At 43.6% G+C, this 17,394-nt stretch overlaps 1 protein-coding gene across 10 annotated transcripts in view; it reads left to right on the top strand.

The window, feature by feature from the left end:
* The window catches only part of LOC124132327 (synaptotagmin-14-like), a 111,677-nt gene extending 97,073 nt beyond the window's left edge, over window positions 1-14,604 (top strand). For 9 of the 10 annotated variants that reach the window (XM_048403220.1, XM_048403218.1, XM_048403217.1 and 6 more), the window contains 5 exons: window positions 393-407; window positions 8,975-9,164; window positions 11,576-11,788; window positions 14,129-14,264; window positions 14,373-14,604. In XM_048403220.1, coding sequence (XP_048259177.1) covers window positions 393-407; window positions 8,975-9,164; window positions 11,576-11,788; window positions 14,129-14,229 — 519 coding nt within the window. In that variant the 3' untranslated portion in view covers window positions 14,230-14,264; window positions 14,373-14,604. The remainder of the gene's footprint in view (window positions 1-392; window positions 408-8,974; window positions 9,165-11,575; window positions 11,789-14,128; window positions 14,265-14,372) is intronic. The other variant, XM_048403212.1, reaches the window with a different exon arrangement.
* Window positions 14,605-17,394: the final 2,790 nt, after the last annotated feature.

Raw genomic sequence — 17,394 nt, 5'->3', positions numbered from 1 at the left:
GACAATGGTGTTAAAGATGGCGAATTCATATATTCTTATCCTTATTTTTCCCCCTCATTCTGTGGTCCAGTTTAAAAAAAAAGTGTTCTTACTTTGACAACAAAAATCGGTGATCCAGGAAAAAAAAGAAATGGCCTTTTTGTACATACTGCCATTAATCTCAATTGTCACCCGATTGTACACTTGAACATGGGCCAGAGGCTGACGTGCAATAACTTTTCTTTGACTTTGAGTGGAAAACTCATCAAGTTCCAGTACGATCAGTACGAAAGTAATTGCTTCAACTCGACTCGAAGTCTGGCATGATGACATTTTCCAACCAGTTAATGATTTCTTTACTTGCTATTTCTTGCTATTGATTGATGTTTAACACCCAGCCTATGATGTTTCAGGGCAAGGGAGGTTTAGTATGTATCTAACACTACAGCAACACATACTATAGATGTGTACTATATAGAGTCTTAGCATCTCCCTCCAACATCCTGTTCACCTCCTCCACTACTTACTGTCACCTTGAACCAGCTGGAAGACAATGTCAATATCAGTTGTCCACCTGTCCCTCGGGGGGGAAATGGGTTGATGAACCCTGTATGTTAGATTATGTTCCCCGAGCCCTCTGTTAATGTTCCCCGAGCCCTCTGTTCGTCAATGTTCTCTGGGCCTTCTGTTCGATAATGTGCCCGAGCCTTCTGTTCGTTAATGTGCCCGAGCCTTCTGTTTGATCATGTCCCCGAACTTTCTGTTCGATAATGTGCCCGAGCCTTCTGATCGAAAATGTGCCCGGGCCTTCTGTTTGATAATGTCCCAGAGCCTTCTGTTCGTCAATGTCCCCAAGCTTTCTGTTCGATAATGTGCCCGAGCCTTCTGTTCGATAATGTGCCCGAGCCTTGTGTTCGATAATGTCCCCGAACTTTCTGTTCGATAATGTGCCCGAGGCTTCAGTTCGTTAATGTTCTTTGAGCCCTCTGTTCATTAATGTTCTTCGAGCCTTCTGTTCGATCATGTGCCTGAGCCTTCTGTTCGATAATGTGCCCGAGCCTTCTGTTCGTTAATGTTCTTCGAGCCCTCTGTTCCTTTATGTGCCTGAGCCTTCTGTTCATTAATGTGCCCTGAGCCCTCTGTTTGTTTATGTGCCCGAGTCCCTCTGTTCGTCAATGTGCCCGAGCCTTCAGTTCGTTTATGTGCCCAAGTCCCTCTGTTCGTTAATGTGCCCAAGTCCCTCTGTTCGTTAATGTTCCCAGTGCCCTCTGTTCGTTAATGTTCCCCGAGCCCTCTGTTCGTTAATGTTCCCTGACCCCTCTGTTCGTTTATGTTCCCCAAGCCCTCTGTTCGTTAATGTTCCCTGATCCCTCTGTTGGTTAATGTTCCCTGACCCTTCTTTTGGTTAATGTGCCCCGAGCCCTCTGTTCATTAATGTTCCCTGAGCCCTCTGTTCGTTAATGTTCCCAGTGCACTCTGTTCGTTAATGTTCCCTGAGCCCTCTGTTTGTTAATGTCCCCAAACCCTCTGTTTGTTAATATGCCCAAAACCCTCTGTTCGTTAATGTCCCCAGTGCCCTCTGTTCGTTAATGTTCCCAGTGCACTCTGTTCGTTAATGTTCCCCAAGCCCTCTGTTTGTTAATGTGCCCCGAGCCCTCTGTTCGTTAATGTTCCCTGTGCACTCTGTTCGTTAATGTTCCCTAAGCCCTCTGTTTGTTAATGTGCCCCGAGCCCTCTGTTCATTAATGTTCCCTGTGCACTCTGTTCGTTAATGTTCCCCAAGCCCTCTGTTTGTTAATGTGCCCCGAGCCCTCTGTTCATTAATGTTCCCTGTGCACTCTGTTCGTTAATGTTCCCCAAGCCCTCTGTTTGTTAATGTGCCCCGAGCCCTCTGTTCATTAATGTTCCCTGTGCACTCTGTTCGTTAATGTTCCCTAAGCCCTCTGTTTGTTAATGTGCCCCGAGCCCTCTGTTCATTAATGTTCCCTGTGCACTCTGTTCGTTAATGTTCCCTAAGCCCTCTGTTTGTTAATGTGCCCCGAGCCCTCTGTTCATTAATGTTCCCTGAGCACTCTGTTCGTTAATGTTCCCTAAGCCCTCTGTTTGTTAATGTTCCCTGAGCCCTCTGTTCATTAATGTTCCCTGTGCACTCTGTTCGTTAATGTTCCCCAAGCCCTCTGTTTGTTAATGTTCCCCGAGCCCTCTGTTCATTAATGTTCCCTGAGCCCTCTGTTCGTTAATGTTCCCACTGCCCTCTGTTCGTTAATGTTCCCTGAGCCCTCTGTTTGTTAATGTCCCCAAACCCTCTGTTTGTTAATGTGCCCAAAACCCTCTGTTTGTTAATGTCCCCAGTGCCCTCTGTTCGTTAATGTCCCCAGTGCCCTCTGTTCGTTAATGTCCCCAGTGCCCTCTGTTCGTTAATGTTCCCTGAGTCCTCTGTTTGTTAATGTCCCCAAACCCTCTGTTTGTTAATGTGCCCAAAACCCTCTGTTCGTTAATGTCCCCAGTGCCCTCTGTTCGTTAATGTCCCCAGTGCCCTCTGTTCGTTAATGTTCCCCAAGCCCTCTGTTTGTTAATGTGCCCCGAGCCCTCTGTTCGTTAATGTTCCCTGTGCACTCTGTTCGTTAATGTTCCCTAAGCCCTCTGTTTGTTAATGTGCCCCGAGCCCTCTGTTCATTAATGTTCCCTGTGCACTCTGTTCGTTAATGTTCCCCAAGCCCTCTGTTTGTTAATGTGCCCCGAGCCCTCTGTTCATTAATGTTCCCTGTGCACTCTGTTCGTTAATGTTCCCCAAGCCCTCTGTTTGTTAATGTGCCCCGAGCCCTCTGTTCATTAATGTTCCCTGTGCACTCTGTTCGTTAATGTTCCCTAAGCCCTCTGTTTGTTAATGTTCCCCGAGCCCTCTGTTCATTAATGTTCCCTGTGCACTCTGTTCGTTAATGTTCCCCAAGCCCTCTGTTTGTTAATGTGCCCCGAGCCCTCTGTTCATTAATGTTCCCTGAGCACTCTGTTCGTTAATGTTCCCTAAGCCCTCTGTTTGTTAATGTTCCCTGAGCCCTCTGTTCATTAATGTTCCCTGTGCACTCTGTTCGTTAATGTTCCCCAAGCCCTCTGTTTGTTAATGTTCCCCGAGCCCTCTGTTCATTAATGTTCCCTGAGCCCTCTGTTCGTTAATGTTCCCACTGCCCTCTGTTCGTTAATGTTCCCTGAGCCCTCTGTTTGTTAATGTCCCCAAACCCTCTGTTTGTTAATGTGCCCAAAACCCTCTGTTTGTTAATGTCCCCAGTGCCCTCTGTTCGTTAATGTCCCCAGTGCCCTCTGTTCGTTAATGTCCCCAGTGCCCTCTGTTCGTTAATGTTCCCTGAGCCCTCTGTTTGTTAATGTCCCCAAACCCTCTGTTTGTTAATGTGCCCAAAACCCTCTGTTCGTTAATGTCCCCAGTGCCCTCTGTTCGTTAATGTCCCCAGTGCCCTCTGTTCGTTAATGTCCCCAGTGCCCTCTGTTCGTTAATGTTCCCTGAGCCCTCTGTTCGTTAATGTTCCCCGAACATGAAGGGGAACACAAACTAACATAGAGGGGACATCAACCCATGTCCCCCGAGCGACCGGTGGACAACGAAGTTATCCTGCCACACACCTAGTTGTTTTATGGGTATCTCTTATGCATGCATGCTTTGATCCCACTTGGTAACTACGAAGAATGCCAGTTCGGCATTTGTAGCAGATGGCAGAGAACAAACAAAGTTATTCACCCTAGATCTATTTCATTTAGAAAATATCATTAATATCTGACGTCTTATATCATTAATTTGAGATAAAATATTGCAGTTGGTATTTTCCAAATGTAATGACAAGCATAAGAAATGCCCTTACATCTTAGCGGGTTACATGGAAAATAGTAGAATGTTTTTCGGCCAATCAGAACCTGACATCCATGTGTGAGGTAAGATAAATGTCATGTTTCATTCAGACCAGCACAGCCGCTCCTGAGTATGAGTTCCTAACAACCGTTCTAAAACTCCAACGGGTACAGTTCTATGTGTCACGGATGTGACGTCACCTTCTTATGGCCGACACCATGTCAGGGCTGATCAGAGATTCTTGAATGCTAGGCTTATGGCCGACACCATGTCAGGGCTGATCAGAGATTCTTGAATGCTAGGCTTATGGCCGACACCATGTCAGGGCTGATCAGAGATTCTTGAATGCTAGACTTATGGCCGACACCATGTTAGGGCTGATCAGAGATTCTTGAATGCTAGACTTATGGCCGACACCATGTCAGGGCTGATCAGAGATTCTTGAATGCTAGACTTATGGCCGACACCATGTCAGGGCTGATCAGAGATTCTTGAATGCTAGACTTATGGCCGACACCATGTTAGGGCTGATCAGAGATTCTTGAATGCTAGACTTATGGCCGACACCATGTCAGGGCTGATCAGAGATTCTTGAATGCTAGACTTATGGCCGACACCATGTCAGGGCTGATCAGAGATTCTTGAATGCTAGACTTATGGCCGACACCATGTTAGGGCTGATCAGAGATTCTTGAATGCTAGACTTATGGCCGACACCATGTCAGGGCTGATCAGAGATTCTTGAATGCTAGACTTATGGCCGACACCATGTCAGGGCTGATCAGAGATTCTTGAATGCTAGACTTATGGCCGACACCATGTCAGGGCTGATCAGAGATTCTTGAATGCTAGGCTTATGGCCGACACCATGTCAGGGCTGATCAGAGATTCTTGAATGCTAGGCTTATGGCCGACACCATGTCAGGGCTGATCAGAGATTCTTGAATGCTAGGCTTATGGCCGACACCATGTCAGGGCTGATCAGAGATTCTTGAATGCTAGACTTATGGCCGACACCATGTCAGGGCTGATCAGAGATTCTTGAATGCTAGGCTTATGGCCGACACCATGTCAGGGCTGATCAGAGATTCTTGAATGCTAGACTTATGGCCGACACCATGTCAGGGCTGATCAGAGATTCTTGAATGCTAGGCTTATGGCCGACACCATGTCAGGGCTGATCAGAGATTCTTGAATGCTAGGCTTATGGCCGACACCATGTCAGGGCTGATCAGAGATTCTTGAATGCTAGGCTTATGGCCGACACCATGTCAGGGCTGATCAGAGATTCTTGAATGCTAGACTTATGGCCGACACCATGTCAGGGCTGATCAGAGATTCTTGAATGCTAGGCTTATGGCCGACACCATGTCAGGGCTGATCAGAGATTCTTGAATGCTAGGCTTATGGCCGACACCATGTCAGGGCTGATCAGAGATTCTTGAATGCTAGACTTATGGCCGACACCATGTCAGGGCTGATCAGAGATTCTTGAATGCTAGGCTTATGGCCGACACCATGTCAGGGCTGATCAGAGATTCTTGAATGCTAGACTTATGGCCGACACCATGTCAGGGCTGATCAGAGATTCTTGAATGCTAGACTTATGGCCGACACCATGTCAGGGCTGATCAGAGATTCTTGAATGCTAGGCTTATGGCCGACACCATGTCAGGGCTGATCAGAGATTCTTGAATGCTAGGCTTATGGCCGACACCATGTCAGGGCTGATCAGAGATTCTTGAATGCTAGACTTATGGCCGACACCATGTCAGGGCTGATCAGAGATTCTTGAATGCTAGGCTTATGGCCGACACCATGTCAGGGCTGATCAGAGATTCTTGAATGCTAGGCTTATGGCCGACACCATGTCAGGGCTGATCAGAGATTCTTGAATGCTAGACTTATGGCCGACACCATGTCAGGGCTGATCAGAGATTCTTGAATGCTAGGCTTATGGCCGACACCATGTCAGGGCTGATCAGAGATTCTTGAATGCTAGGCTTATGGCCGACACCATGTCAGGGCTGATCAGAGATTCTTGAATGCTAGGCTTATGGCCGACACCATGTCAGGGCTGATCAGAGATTCTTGAATGCTAGGCTTATGGCCGACACCATGTCAGGGCTGATCAGAGATTCTTGAATGCTAGGCTTATGGCCGACACCATGTCAGGGCTGATCAGAGATTCTTGAATGCTAGGCTTATGGCCTACACCATGTCAGGGCTGATCAGAGATTCTTGAATGCTAGGCTTATGGCCGACACCATGTCAGGGCTGATCAGAGATTCTTGAATGCTAGGCTTATGGACAGGTTAATTTGCTGTCCTCAGTACAAACAGCCTCCATTACATACATGAGAGATGGCTAAATAAAACCCAGCTCCACCAGCAGAAAGAACTTTTGGCTTTATGAAAGAAGTTAAAGAACACTGATTCTTTCATATTACTATAGTTAGTCTGTCGTAACACCCCACTCTTTCATGCCACGAGATACTAGCTATAGTAATATGAAAGATTAGGGTGTTCTTTAACTTCTTTTGAATAGAATACAAAATTCCGTATTAGAATAGAGCAATAAATTTTTTTATCTTGATCAGATTTCAACACAAACCCAAAAATTAATTAAAATGTAATCATTCTTTTTTAAACATCCTATTTAATGTTAGAATCACAAAACAAATTCAAATGTTCCAGTTCTTCCAGGGGAATCTATAACGATATTTCCTGATTATCAAATGTTCTGCAGTGTTAAGTTCACTGCTGGATCAGGCTTTTTTAATTCTGGTCATCCTCTCATTTACTGTTTAACTAGGCTACTCATTGTCCAGCTCAAAAATTATCAAAACCATCCTGAAATTTGAGAGCAACTGGAAAAGTGAAGAACACATTATAAAAAAACTTGTTATCCTACATGGGGGACTGGTAATTATTATTGGGGCGGGTTTCGGGGTGGGGGGGGGGGGGGTAGGTCTCAGGACCAGTATCATATTCGCTGACCCCTCATTTTAAGTAACATTTTTAATCCCCACCAACTACATGTAACATATTTCCAAGACACACAGCCCTCCCTATAAAAATTACCAAGACCCTAAATAATATTGAAATTTAATGTTTTTTAATTTAAAAGAATAGAACTGTCATTTTTTTTCAGCCACCCCATTTCACCCCAAAACACACCCTGTTTTAATATAAAAAAAATTCTCCCCTACCCCCTTCCACTTCACTGTGCCATTTTTTCATGACTCCCCCCTTAATCCTAGCGAGTACTGAAGGCGAGTGTGTAGACTCTCATGTATGTAGCAGGAAGTCGCCAGGTCGTACATGACATTGACACAGCACCCTTCTCACCTGCATGTAGCTTCACTTAGTTGCCAGGCAACCCACACTCACTTCCAGCTTGCAGAATATAATGTACTTGCTTCATAACCGGTCTCTACCTGCAGCTTACATCTTCTCAAACAAGTCTTTCATAGGCATTCTCAAACATTGCTCACATTGCAATCTCATTAAAATCAGATCTTAGTTCTTGCTATCGCTAAACAAAGATCTGAGGACATCCCATTAAGGGTCACGTCAGAATGACCTTTCATCCAACCAATCAGAGCGTCGCTATCCAGATCATGAAAGTGACAGTCGGAATGTGTTTTCTAATCATGCAACCACGAAATATTTAACATGGGGTATTCCAAACGACAGTTACGGGTTTTATGATTATATCCATACAATCAAGGCCATCTATAAGCCATTCCAGAATGTTCTTCTTATCAGTTTTAATTTTTTAATCGAGAATACGTCAAAATATGTTTCGAAGAGTAGTCGCCAGTTTGAAACTAGTGTCGTAAAGCTCGAGAAAGCTTCCTTCTGATTGGCTAATGTCGATTTCTTGTCAGTCATTTCATTGGTTGTTCAATATTCGCAAAAGGTCGTTCTGACGTGACCCGTAATGGGATGTCCTCAGATCTTTGTTTAGCGGTAGCGAGAACTAAGATCTGATTTTAATGAGATTGCTTACATTGGTACATTGCTTACATTTGGCTTTCTTAAACATACATCTTGGTTGTATGCTAAACACCTGTCTGCTGACTGGGAGAATGTGCCATGTACAATTGGTTCAGATTGTGCAGATATGATTCTAGATTAATGATTTATGTGATTCACTGATTGGCATGTTGAACTCCTACTATCTGACATGGATGGATTTTGCTGATTGGACTTGTCACAGTTTAAGAATGGCACTGTAGTAGTGGAGCATATACCACAGAACTTTCTCTCTTTAGTTTTGACTTGTAGAAGCTTTATGATGAAACATGTCATCTTTCCTGAGTATGGGTGGCCATTCAGTAAAAAAATACAGAGGTCAGAGAAAGGACAAAAGTACGCAATAGTAGTCAAATCTTACGAATAAAGCATTAAATGTAACTAATAAAGGTGAAAATACAAAAGAAACGGACACTGGTTAAAATAATACAAAGTTGAAAAACAACTCCAGTACGCAATAAAATAGTCAAATGTTACGAAAAGACATCGTTTGAAAAGAAAGAACAATGCGTACTAAAGAACGTCAGTGCGCACCAAAGGATGCTGAACTACTAAAGGATGTTGACAATAAAGAATGCCACATGGCACTCCAATTAGTAATACATTCTACGTTTAATTGGCTTGTCCCGCTGTGTATATGATAACTGCATGCCAAGGTGCACATAGTATTACGTCATTTTTATAACATCTGAAAAGTGAACATTGCGCGAGAATTACGTTGCGCTGTGTCAACCTCAGACCATAAAATTGCTCTGTATTTTTTAACCGGCATCTGTTTGTTTTGTATTTTGACCTTTATTAGTAACATTTAATACTTTATTCGTAACATTTTTTATTTGAACTATACTTTTTGACCGAATGGCCGCCCATACCTGAGTTCAGGTTTTGTAATTATAGTAACCTTTTCTATTGGTGTAAAAAACTTGACTGATGAATATTTACACAACTGCATACCTTAATACAGAAATACTGGTCTATCTGATAAATGAAAAGCTAAGACATCTGATTTATTCAGCATTAACTGTTAATTTTTGTCGTTTGTCATTTAGCTGTTGTGAGGCGTAAAATCTGAAGTGTGTTGTATAATGCGTTCCAGCATGGGGACTCTGGTTTTGATGTGTCCAGCTTGTCCAGGAGTGACAGCGCTTCCTCCACACAGTCTCTCCAACATGGCGGAATGCCGGAGCTGCTCATTGGGCTAGCCTACAATGGCACGACTGGTCGACTCTCCGTGGAGGTCATCAAGGGAAGCAACTTCCGCAACATGGCCATGAACAGGGCTCCAGGTACGGTTTGTTTGTTTGTTTGTTTGTTTGTTTGTTACAAAGAGGATATTATATTTGTCTTCATGTCATACCATGTTTATGACGCAAATGTTTAAATTTCGGTATCGCTCGCCCTCGGGAAATACCAGATTTAGGCACGAGTGTCGTAAACATAGTATGACATGAACAAGAATATAATGTTCTATTTATTACCGAAGAAGATGTCTACAAATTGAGACAAATTATAGTGTTTACCAAGGACAGCAAGTCGCAACAACACCGAAACCACAACTTGTCGAATGACATCAACAATGCCGTCCGGATGACAGAAACAATACACCGCTGTCTCATGACGTGATATGACTCTAGGGCACATATGATTTTTATGAACCCCGATATGTTTGCCCTCATAGGTAATAATTAGCAATATTCCAGCTATATGATGGCCGTCTGTAAATAATCGAGTATGGACCAGACAATCCAGTGATGTGAGCATCAATGTAGCATCTATAGCTTATGATAGGGCTGGGACGGGTAACTTGGGTACTCGGGTCGGGTGGGTTCTGAGTAGGACCTGGGTACCCACAGGACTACTTGGACCCGTGGTTAGTCACGTGATATGTTTAATGACAAAAACTCACTATAGCTCAGTGGTTACACTACAAGTCGCTAATGTTCGCATTTCTTTCTGACGATACGCACATTCCTTTTGACTTGTAAATGTTTGAGTAAAGATAACACTTCAGTCAACTTCAGTGAACGCATGATCTGATCGTTTGATACATGTATCTTAATAGCTTAGGCCAGGGCTGCGGCAAAACAATTACCAATCGGACATTTTTTCCCTAGACTTGCAGTGGGTACCCTTGCTTGATGCATGTCATCATGTCCCAATTGCATTGATCGATGCTTGTGATGTCAATCACTAGATTGTCAGGGCCAGACTTCATCATTTAAAGACCGCTGTCATATGGTTAGTGTAACGTTAAACAACAAGCAAACTGAGATTTTACCAAGTCTTCCATGGGAGAATCTCTTTGCATTTGATGTTCAGGTAAAATGTTTAAAGTATCTATCTGTGTTTTGACTTTTGGTCAGACGAGATTTGAAATTCACACTCCAGAGTCCACAAAGACACCCGTTATGAACATGCGCCTAAATTCTACTGCCGCTTGATTATGATTAAAAAACGTAGACAACTCAGAAGAAGAGAACACCCAGTTCTTTCACAGAGCTCCAGATAAGCTGCGTATCTGCATAAAATACCCATAAGAAATACAGAAAAACGCAGTAAAATAAAAACCAAGCATATCAAATATGCAACGAACATTACAGATAAGCTACAAAAATAAAACTTGTGCGTATCATCAAAATATTGTGAAGTAACCCTGCGTATTCGATTAGCAAATCAGCAACTTATTTTGAAATTATAAACGGGCATTCCGTCAACCTTGCCAAACTCCACGATGACAGTTACATCACGATCATTTGCCATCACACTTTCTTGTGGAAGTATCGTGGTATTTTTGAGTCCTATAAAGCTCTCGAACCCACACGACACCAGTTTGCAGGGTCTAGATGAATAGTGTTTTTAAATATTTAACTTAAATACCCACATGTGTAAAAACTAGTGGGTAATAGAAATTTGAATACCCAGATAGAATTACTGATACCCAATGATTTTAAAATGCATTGGTAAAATACCCACAACACCAAAAGCTTATCTGGAGCTCTGCTTTCATATTACAATAGTTAATCTGTCAAGGCATAGCATGACAGTTTTAACTCAGCAGTGTGAAAAGATTGGGTGTCCTTTCTCTTCTTTTGAGTGGTATCGATAGGTACTTCACAGTTGCCTCTACCTTAGCAGTGTGAAAAGATTGGGCATGTTTGAAATATTATTTCACTTGATAATATAAGGGTAACGCTATTTTTCAGGGCATTATTATTTGCAGTATCCCGAGGTCTTCATTAACTGCCCGACCAAGGAGGGCTGTTGAATAGACCGAGGGCTTCTGCAAATGATAATGCCCTGAAAAAGAGCGTTACCGTTATTATAGCTAAAATGGATGGAATTTGTTATCAAATGAAAAGAAACAACAAAATCGGTTTTGAAACATTTACTGCACGAATGTCACTGACCTACTTATACAAATATGGAAACGTCATAGAACAAACCAGATGACGTCACTATAATACGTGACGTCACTTTCTCTACCCTATGACATCACCTAACAACGGGCTTCATAATGGCCCGTTGTCAAGCAATATGAGGGCATTATCAAGTTACAGTGGCCCGCTCATTTCTCATAACTTGCGGGCGGTTTAATGATAATTCTATCCATTTTAGCTATAATATCAGGATATATTTTTTCACACTAGTTCGACAAGTTAAACTGATGGTTCTTGATGGTTCCATGGTTTCATTGCAGACACATATGTGAAGCTGACGCTGATGTCACCCACTGGGCAAGAGCTGCAGCGGTGCAAGACATCGGTGCGGCGTGGACAGCCCAACCCGCTGTTCAAGGAGACGTTCATGTTCCAGGTGGCGCTGTTCCAGCTCCCTGAGGTGACACTGATGGTGTCTGTCTACAACAAGAAGAGCATGAAGAAGAAGGAGATGATAGGATGGTTCTCCCTAGGTAACGTGTTCCTGGCAGTGTGGTGTGGAGCCTACCATATTTTCTTGAGTATAGTGCACACTTTTTTTCCAAAAAACACAGCTGTGTAGAAGGGGGTGCGCATTATACACAAAATAATGAGTTTTGATTGTTTTTTTCCCCATGGAAAGATATTACCATGAGCACGTAACACCGGAAATACCATGTGAACAAATCCATACTGAAGTACGCAAATTAATTTGTAATTACACTGTCTGGCTATAAAAAGTTTTCTTTGTATATCCGGACTTATGTATGTAACTTATTTCATTAATTTTATTCAAAATTCCTTTTAATATTGTTTTAATTAATTTCGGCGAAATCGTGTGTGAAGCGATTGGAAGATCGCACAATCACCGTTATTAACAGCAACCACGGTCAGATTACTGCTATTGACGCCTTGAAACGAACATTAGTTGACAGAGAATGGATGCATATATCATAAATGCCATATTTTGACTCGTTAAAAGTCATATTTGTTATAGTTTGACGATTCTATGTCAACACGTAGTTCTCGCGATCACGGTATGTTAAGGGACACTACCTGATGGACCTGCCCCAAGAAGACCCAGGGTGGACTTGTTCTTCAGCAATCCTCTTGTCGTAAGAGGTGACAATTGGGATCAAGTGGTCTGACTCGCTGACTTGGTTGATGCATATGTCATCATATCCCAAATGCGTAGATCGATGCTTCTGATCCTGTCATATAGCTCGAATATTGCTGAGTTTGGGGATAACAACACACAGACATGATGTGCAGTATCGTGCCAGGGGAGGCTATCTTGGTGTGGTGCTAAGGGAGACAATCAGATGCTCTCTAAATATGGTGTGGTGCTAAGGGAGACAATCAGATGCTCTCTAAATATGGTGCGGTGCTAAGGGAGACAATCAGATGCTCTCTAAATATGGTGTGGTGCTAAGGGAGACAATCAGATGCTCTCTAAATATGGTGCGGTGCTAAGGGAGACAATCAGATGCTCTCTAAATATGGTGTGGTGCTAAGGGAGACAATCAGATGCTCTCTAAATATGGTGTGGTGCTAAGGGAGACAACAGATGCTCTCTAAATATGGTGTGGTGCTAAGGGAGACAATAAGGGGTTCTCTTAATATGGTGCGGTGCTAAGGGAGACAATCAGATGCTCTCTAAATATGGTGTGGTGCTAAGGGAGACAATCAGATGCTCTCTAAATATGGTGTGATGCTAAGGGAGACAATCAGATGCTCTCTAAATATGGTGTGGTGCTAAGGGAGACAATAAGGGGTTCTCTTAATATGGTGCGGTGCTAAGGGAGACAATTAGGGGTTCTCTAAATGTGGTGTGGTGCGAAGGGAGACAAATGGGGGTTCCCTAAATATGGTGCGGTGCTAACGGAGACAATAAGGGGTTGTCTAAATATGGTGTGGTGCTAAGGGAGACAATCGGGTGTTCTCTAAATATGGTGCAGTGCTAAGGTAGACAATCGGGGTTCTCTAAATATGGTGTGGTGCTAAGGGAGACAATCGGAGGTTCTCTAAATATGGTGTGGTGCTAAGGGAGACAATCGGGGGTTCTCTAAATATGGTGTGGTGCTAAGGGAGACAATCAGATGTTCTCTAAATATGGTGCAGTGCTAAGGTAGACAATCGGGGGTTCTCTAAATATGGTGTGGTGCTAAGGGAGACTGTCTGGTTCTCTAAATATGGTGCGGTGCTTAGGGAGACTAGCAGATTTCTTTTAAGTAGGGTATGGTGTTAGGCGATTGTCAGATATTTTCAGTGCTGCAAGAGACGTCAGTTTGCTTTGCTTTATGTGTAAGAACTTCCTCCAGACGGTTGTCCCCATATAATGTGGGGGGGATATAGCGATCAGCCAGCCAGCCAGTCTGTCTGTCCGTCTGTCTGTCCGTAATCATTTCCTTTTCCGGGGCAGAGCTCGAAAACCATTCAGTGTATTTGATCGAAACTTGGCAAATCTATCAGTCACATACTGAAGTGGTGCCTTTTGCTATTTTGGAATTTTAGAAATTTTTATTTTTTAAGGTTCCATGGTAACAAGTTGGACTTAGTTTCTATAAGGATAGTGTTCATTTCCGGAGCATAACAAAAAAACTGTTAAATACTTTCTTACAAAACTTTGCATGTCTACCAGGCACATACTGAACCCAACTCACTCACTCTCCGCTCAGGAGATTGTCAGATGATTGTCAAGGAACAGATGAGGATATGTTGACGATCAACCTGGCGGTGTGCTCTGTCGGTTTCATGTGCTTTAAACATTTGAAGCAAATTCTTTTTGACAATGACAAGGCTATGTCTGTTCAAGAGAGAATTGTGTGTTTCAGGCATGAACTGTAGTGGGGAGGAGGAGGGCTCCCACTGGGTCGACATGAGGGAGAGTAAAGGCGAGCAAGTGTGTCGGTGGCATGTGTTGCTGGAGTCATAGCCAGCCGGCCCACAACAGACTCTAGCCAGCCGGCCATACAACACCAGCTACAACAGACACCAGCCAGCCGTCACACAACACCAGCTACAGACACCAGCCAGCCGGCCACACAACACCAGCTACAGACACGACCCAGCCAGCCACACAACAGACTCTAGCCAGCTGGCCGTACAACAGACTCGCTAGACGGCCCTACAACACCAGCTACAGACACGAGCCAGCCGGCCGCACAACACCAGCTACAGACACGAGCCAGCCGGCCACACAACACCAGCTACAGACACGAGCCAGCCGGCCACACAACACCAGCTACAGACACGAGCCAGCCGGCCACACAACACCAGCTACAGACACGAGCCAGCCGGCCACACAACACCAGCTACAGACACGAGCCAGCCGGCCACACAACACCAGCTACAGACACGAGCCAGCCGGCCACACAACACCAGCTACAGACACAAGCCAGCCGGCCACACAACACCAGCTACAGACACGAGCCAGCTACAGACACGAGCCAGCTACAGACACGAGCCAGCTACAGACACGAGCCAGCTACAGACACGAGCCAGCTACAGACACGAGCCAGCTACAGACACAAGCCAGCTACAGACACAAGCCAGCTACAGACACGAGCCAGCTACAGACACAAGCCAGCTACAGACACAAGCCAGCTGGCTGTACAACACCAGCTACAGACACTAGTCTGGCTGGACCGCACACAGACAGCACTCAACACTCTTACTATACATTGCCGCAGGAGTGTACAGGCAAATAGTCCAATACACATTAGACCTTAAATTTTTTTTAGTTGGTTAACAAGACAGACAGACAAAAACTTGAAATTAAAGATAAAGTAAAATGATTTTGACAACACATATTTTGGCCACCTGTTTTAAAATTACGGTAGGCAAAATGAAAAAAACATACAAGATTTTATCACCGCTGCTCATAAGAAATAGTGAATAATACATATTAAATCTTTTTTTCTAACACAAAAAAAACCAATCAATTATGTTTCGGTATTGTTTCACAATTATTCTTCCATGATGGTGTGCCCTACAAGTTTGTTTTTCATTGTTTAGTAGCAGTACTAGTCTGGATTTTAAGAATATTTTTGACTACCTTCATTACATTTTAGGCCAAAATATTGTAAACCAACTAATAGAAAATATAAGGCCTTATGTAGATGTGCAGAACTTGTAACACTGCACTTGTGCAATTCTGTTTAGGCATTTTCAGACAAGTCATGTTAGGGTATGTTTTAGCTTGGCTCATCACCAAATGCTTGAGTGAAGTTTAAAACAAATCCAAACATTTTGTTCTCCATGAAATATAACAGCAGGATGTTGCCACCATTTCTGTACATTTTTTATCTGGTGAAACTCCCCGTCACTGCTATGTACAGATGATGCATTGTTCAGATTACCGAAACCGAAACCGAATAACAACGAGATGACAAGTTGAGGACTTGGTGATGGAGCAGTACCCTGAGTGGGTCGTGTACCCATCACAGCTTCATCTCCATTTCCCACTAGGTGTAAGATGTGTACTCTCAAGAAAGACCCGTGAAGATTCCGGGGTAGAATAGGTCTTCAGCAACCATGCTTGCCGTAAAAGGCGGCTATGCTTGTTGTAAAAGGCGACTATACTTGTCGTAAGAGGTGACTAACGGGATTGGGTGGTCAGGCTCGCTGACTTGGTTGATACATGTCATCGATCCCAATTGCGTGGATCGATGCTCATGATGTCGATCACTGGATTGTCTGGTCCAGACTCGATTATTTTACAGACCGCTGTCATATAGCTTGAATATTGCTGAGTGCGGCGTTAAACAACAAACAAACAAACAAAACTCTCAAGAAAGCTCTACATGCGAAATACTTATTTCTTGTTGTATAGTTTACCATTGATATTGATATTGACCATTGGCAATATATGAGATCACATCTTTATTCTGCTCTTGTTGTGGCACCCCATTGGTCTTGACAGATATTGTTCTAGGACCACTTCCACAAGGCGATCTTAGCGCTACAACAATCGTAAGCCTATGTGAAAGTATGGAGTTATGATCACCTTAGTGCTAAGATAGCCTGGTGGAATGGGACCCTGTATATTATATATGTATCAAAGATCAGTTATTTATTTCACAAAGAGAAAAGGAATGCATGAATGCTCCAATCACTGTGTTTGTTTACTTCAGCCCACTACAGATTGTAATGCTAGATTAATATACACCTCAAACAAAGTTGGACAACCCTTGATTGTTTCATATGATTAGTTAATCTATCATGGCCATGACATTAATTATAGTCGTACGAAAAAATTGGGTGTTGTTTTACTTTTTTTGTGTAGTATATATATTGCCTCATTAGTTACGTTTAGTATGGGAATATGGGGGCACTGGTGGCCCAGTCGTCAAAGGCGCCGCTATTCGCTGTGCAGAGTTGCGTCCCTTGGGCACGCCAGAAACCTATGATTGTGGGTTCGAATCCAGGTTCGCCCCGATTATGTTTCTAGGTTTGTCAGCACCATACCCGTGCTCGTGGGTTTCACTGAAGTAGTAAACATGACCTGCATCACTTCGGGCTTTCCTCCCACATTAAGCTGACATGCCGCGATATTACTGGAATACTGTTAAAAGCGGCATTAAACTCAACTCACTCACTGACCGGTATGGGCATGTGGTTCTAGTTGTCTTAGCTAACATCCACCTGTCCGAGTTAACGTTAAAATGCTGTAATTTGCTTGGGAGAGAAACTTGCAGGATCTTCTCACCACCGTCTTCCCGAGGCAAGCGTGTCCAATAGCCTATATCAAAGCCTAGTTTCTACCCTTGCCATATCAAGGCCACTTTTCTTGGCTCGACCCTTTGCCACCTCACGCAGATCACCAGTTGTGCCCCTTGTAATGAAAACGCGATATCCAATCAGATTGCTGTTCTTATCTCATATAGCTCCACAAAGATGGGGGGGCGGTGGGGTAGCCTAGTGGTTATAAAGCGTTGGCTCATCATGCCGAAGACCCGGGTTCAATTCCACACATGGGTACAATGTGTGAAGCCCATTTTCCGGTGTCCCCTGTGGTTATATTGCTGAAATATTGCTAAAAGGGACATACAACTCAACCAAATTGATATGTGCAATAGTCCAATCATATTTAGCACAG

Source organism: Haliotis rufescens, unplaced genomic scaffold, assembly GCF_023055435.1.
Source record: "Haliotis rufescens isolate VD_foot unplaced genomic scaffold, xgHalRufe1.0.p SCAF_3, whole genome shotgun sequence".
NCBI classification, from domain to species: domain Eukaryota; kingdom Metazoa; phylum Mollusca; class Gastropoda; order Lepetellida; family Haliotidae; genus Haliotis; species Haliotis rufescens.
This window is presented reverse-complemented; position numbering and strand designations above follow the sequence as displayed.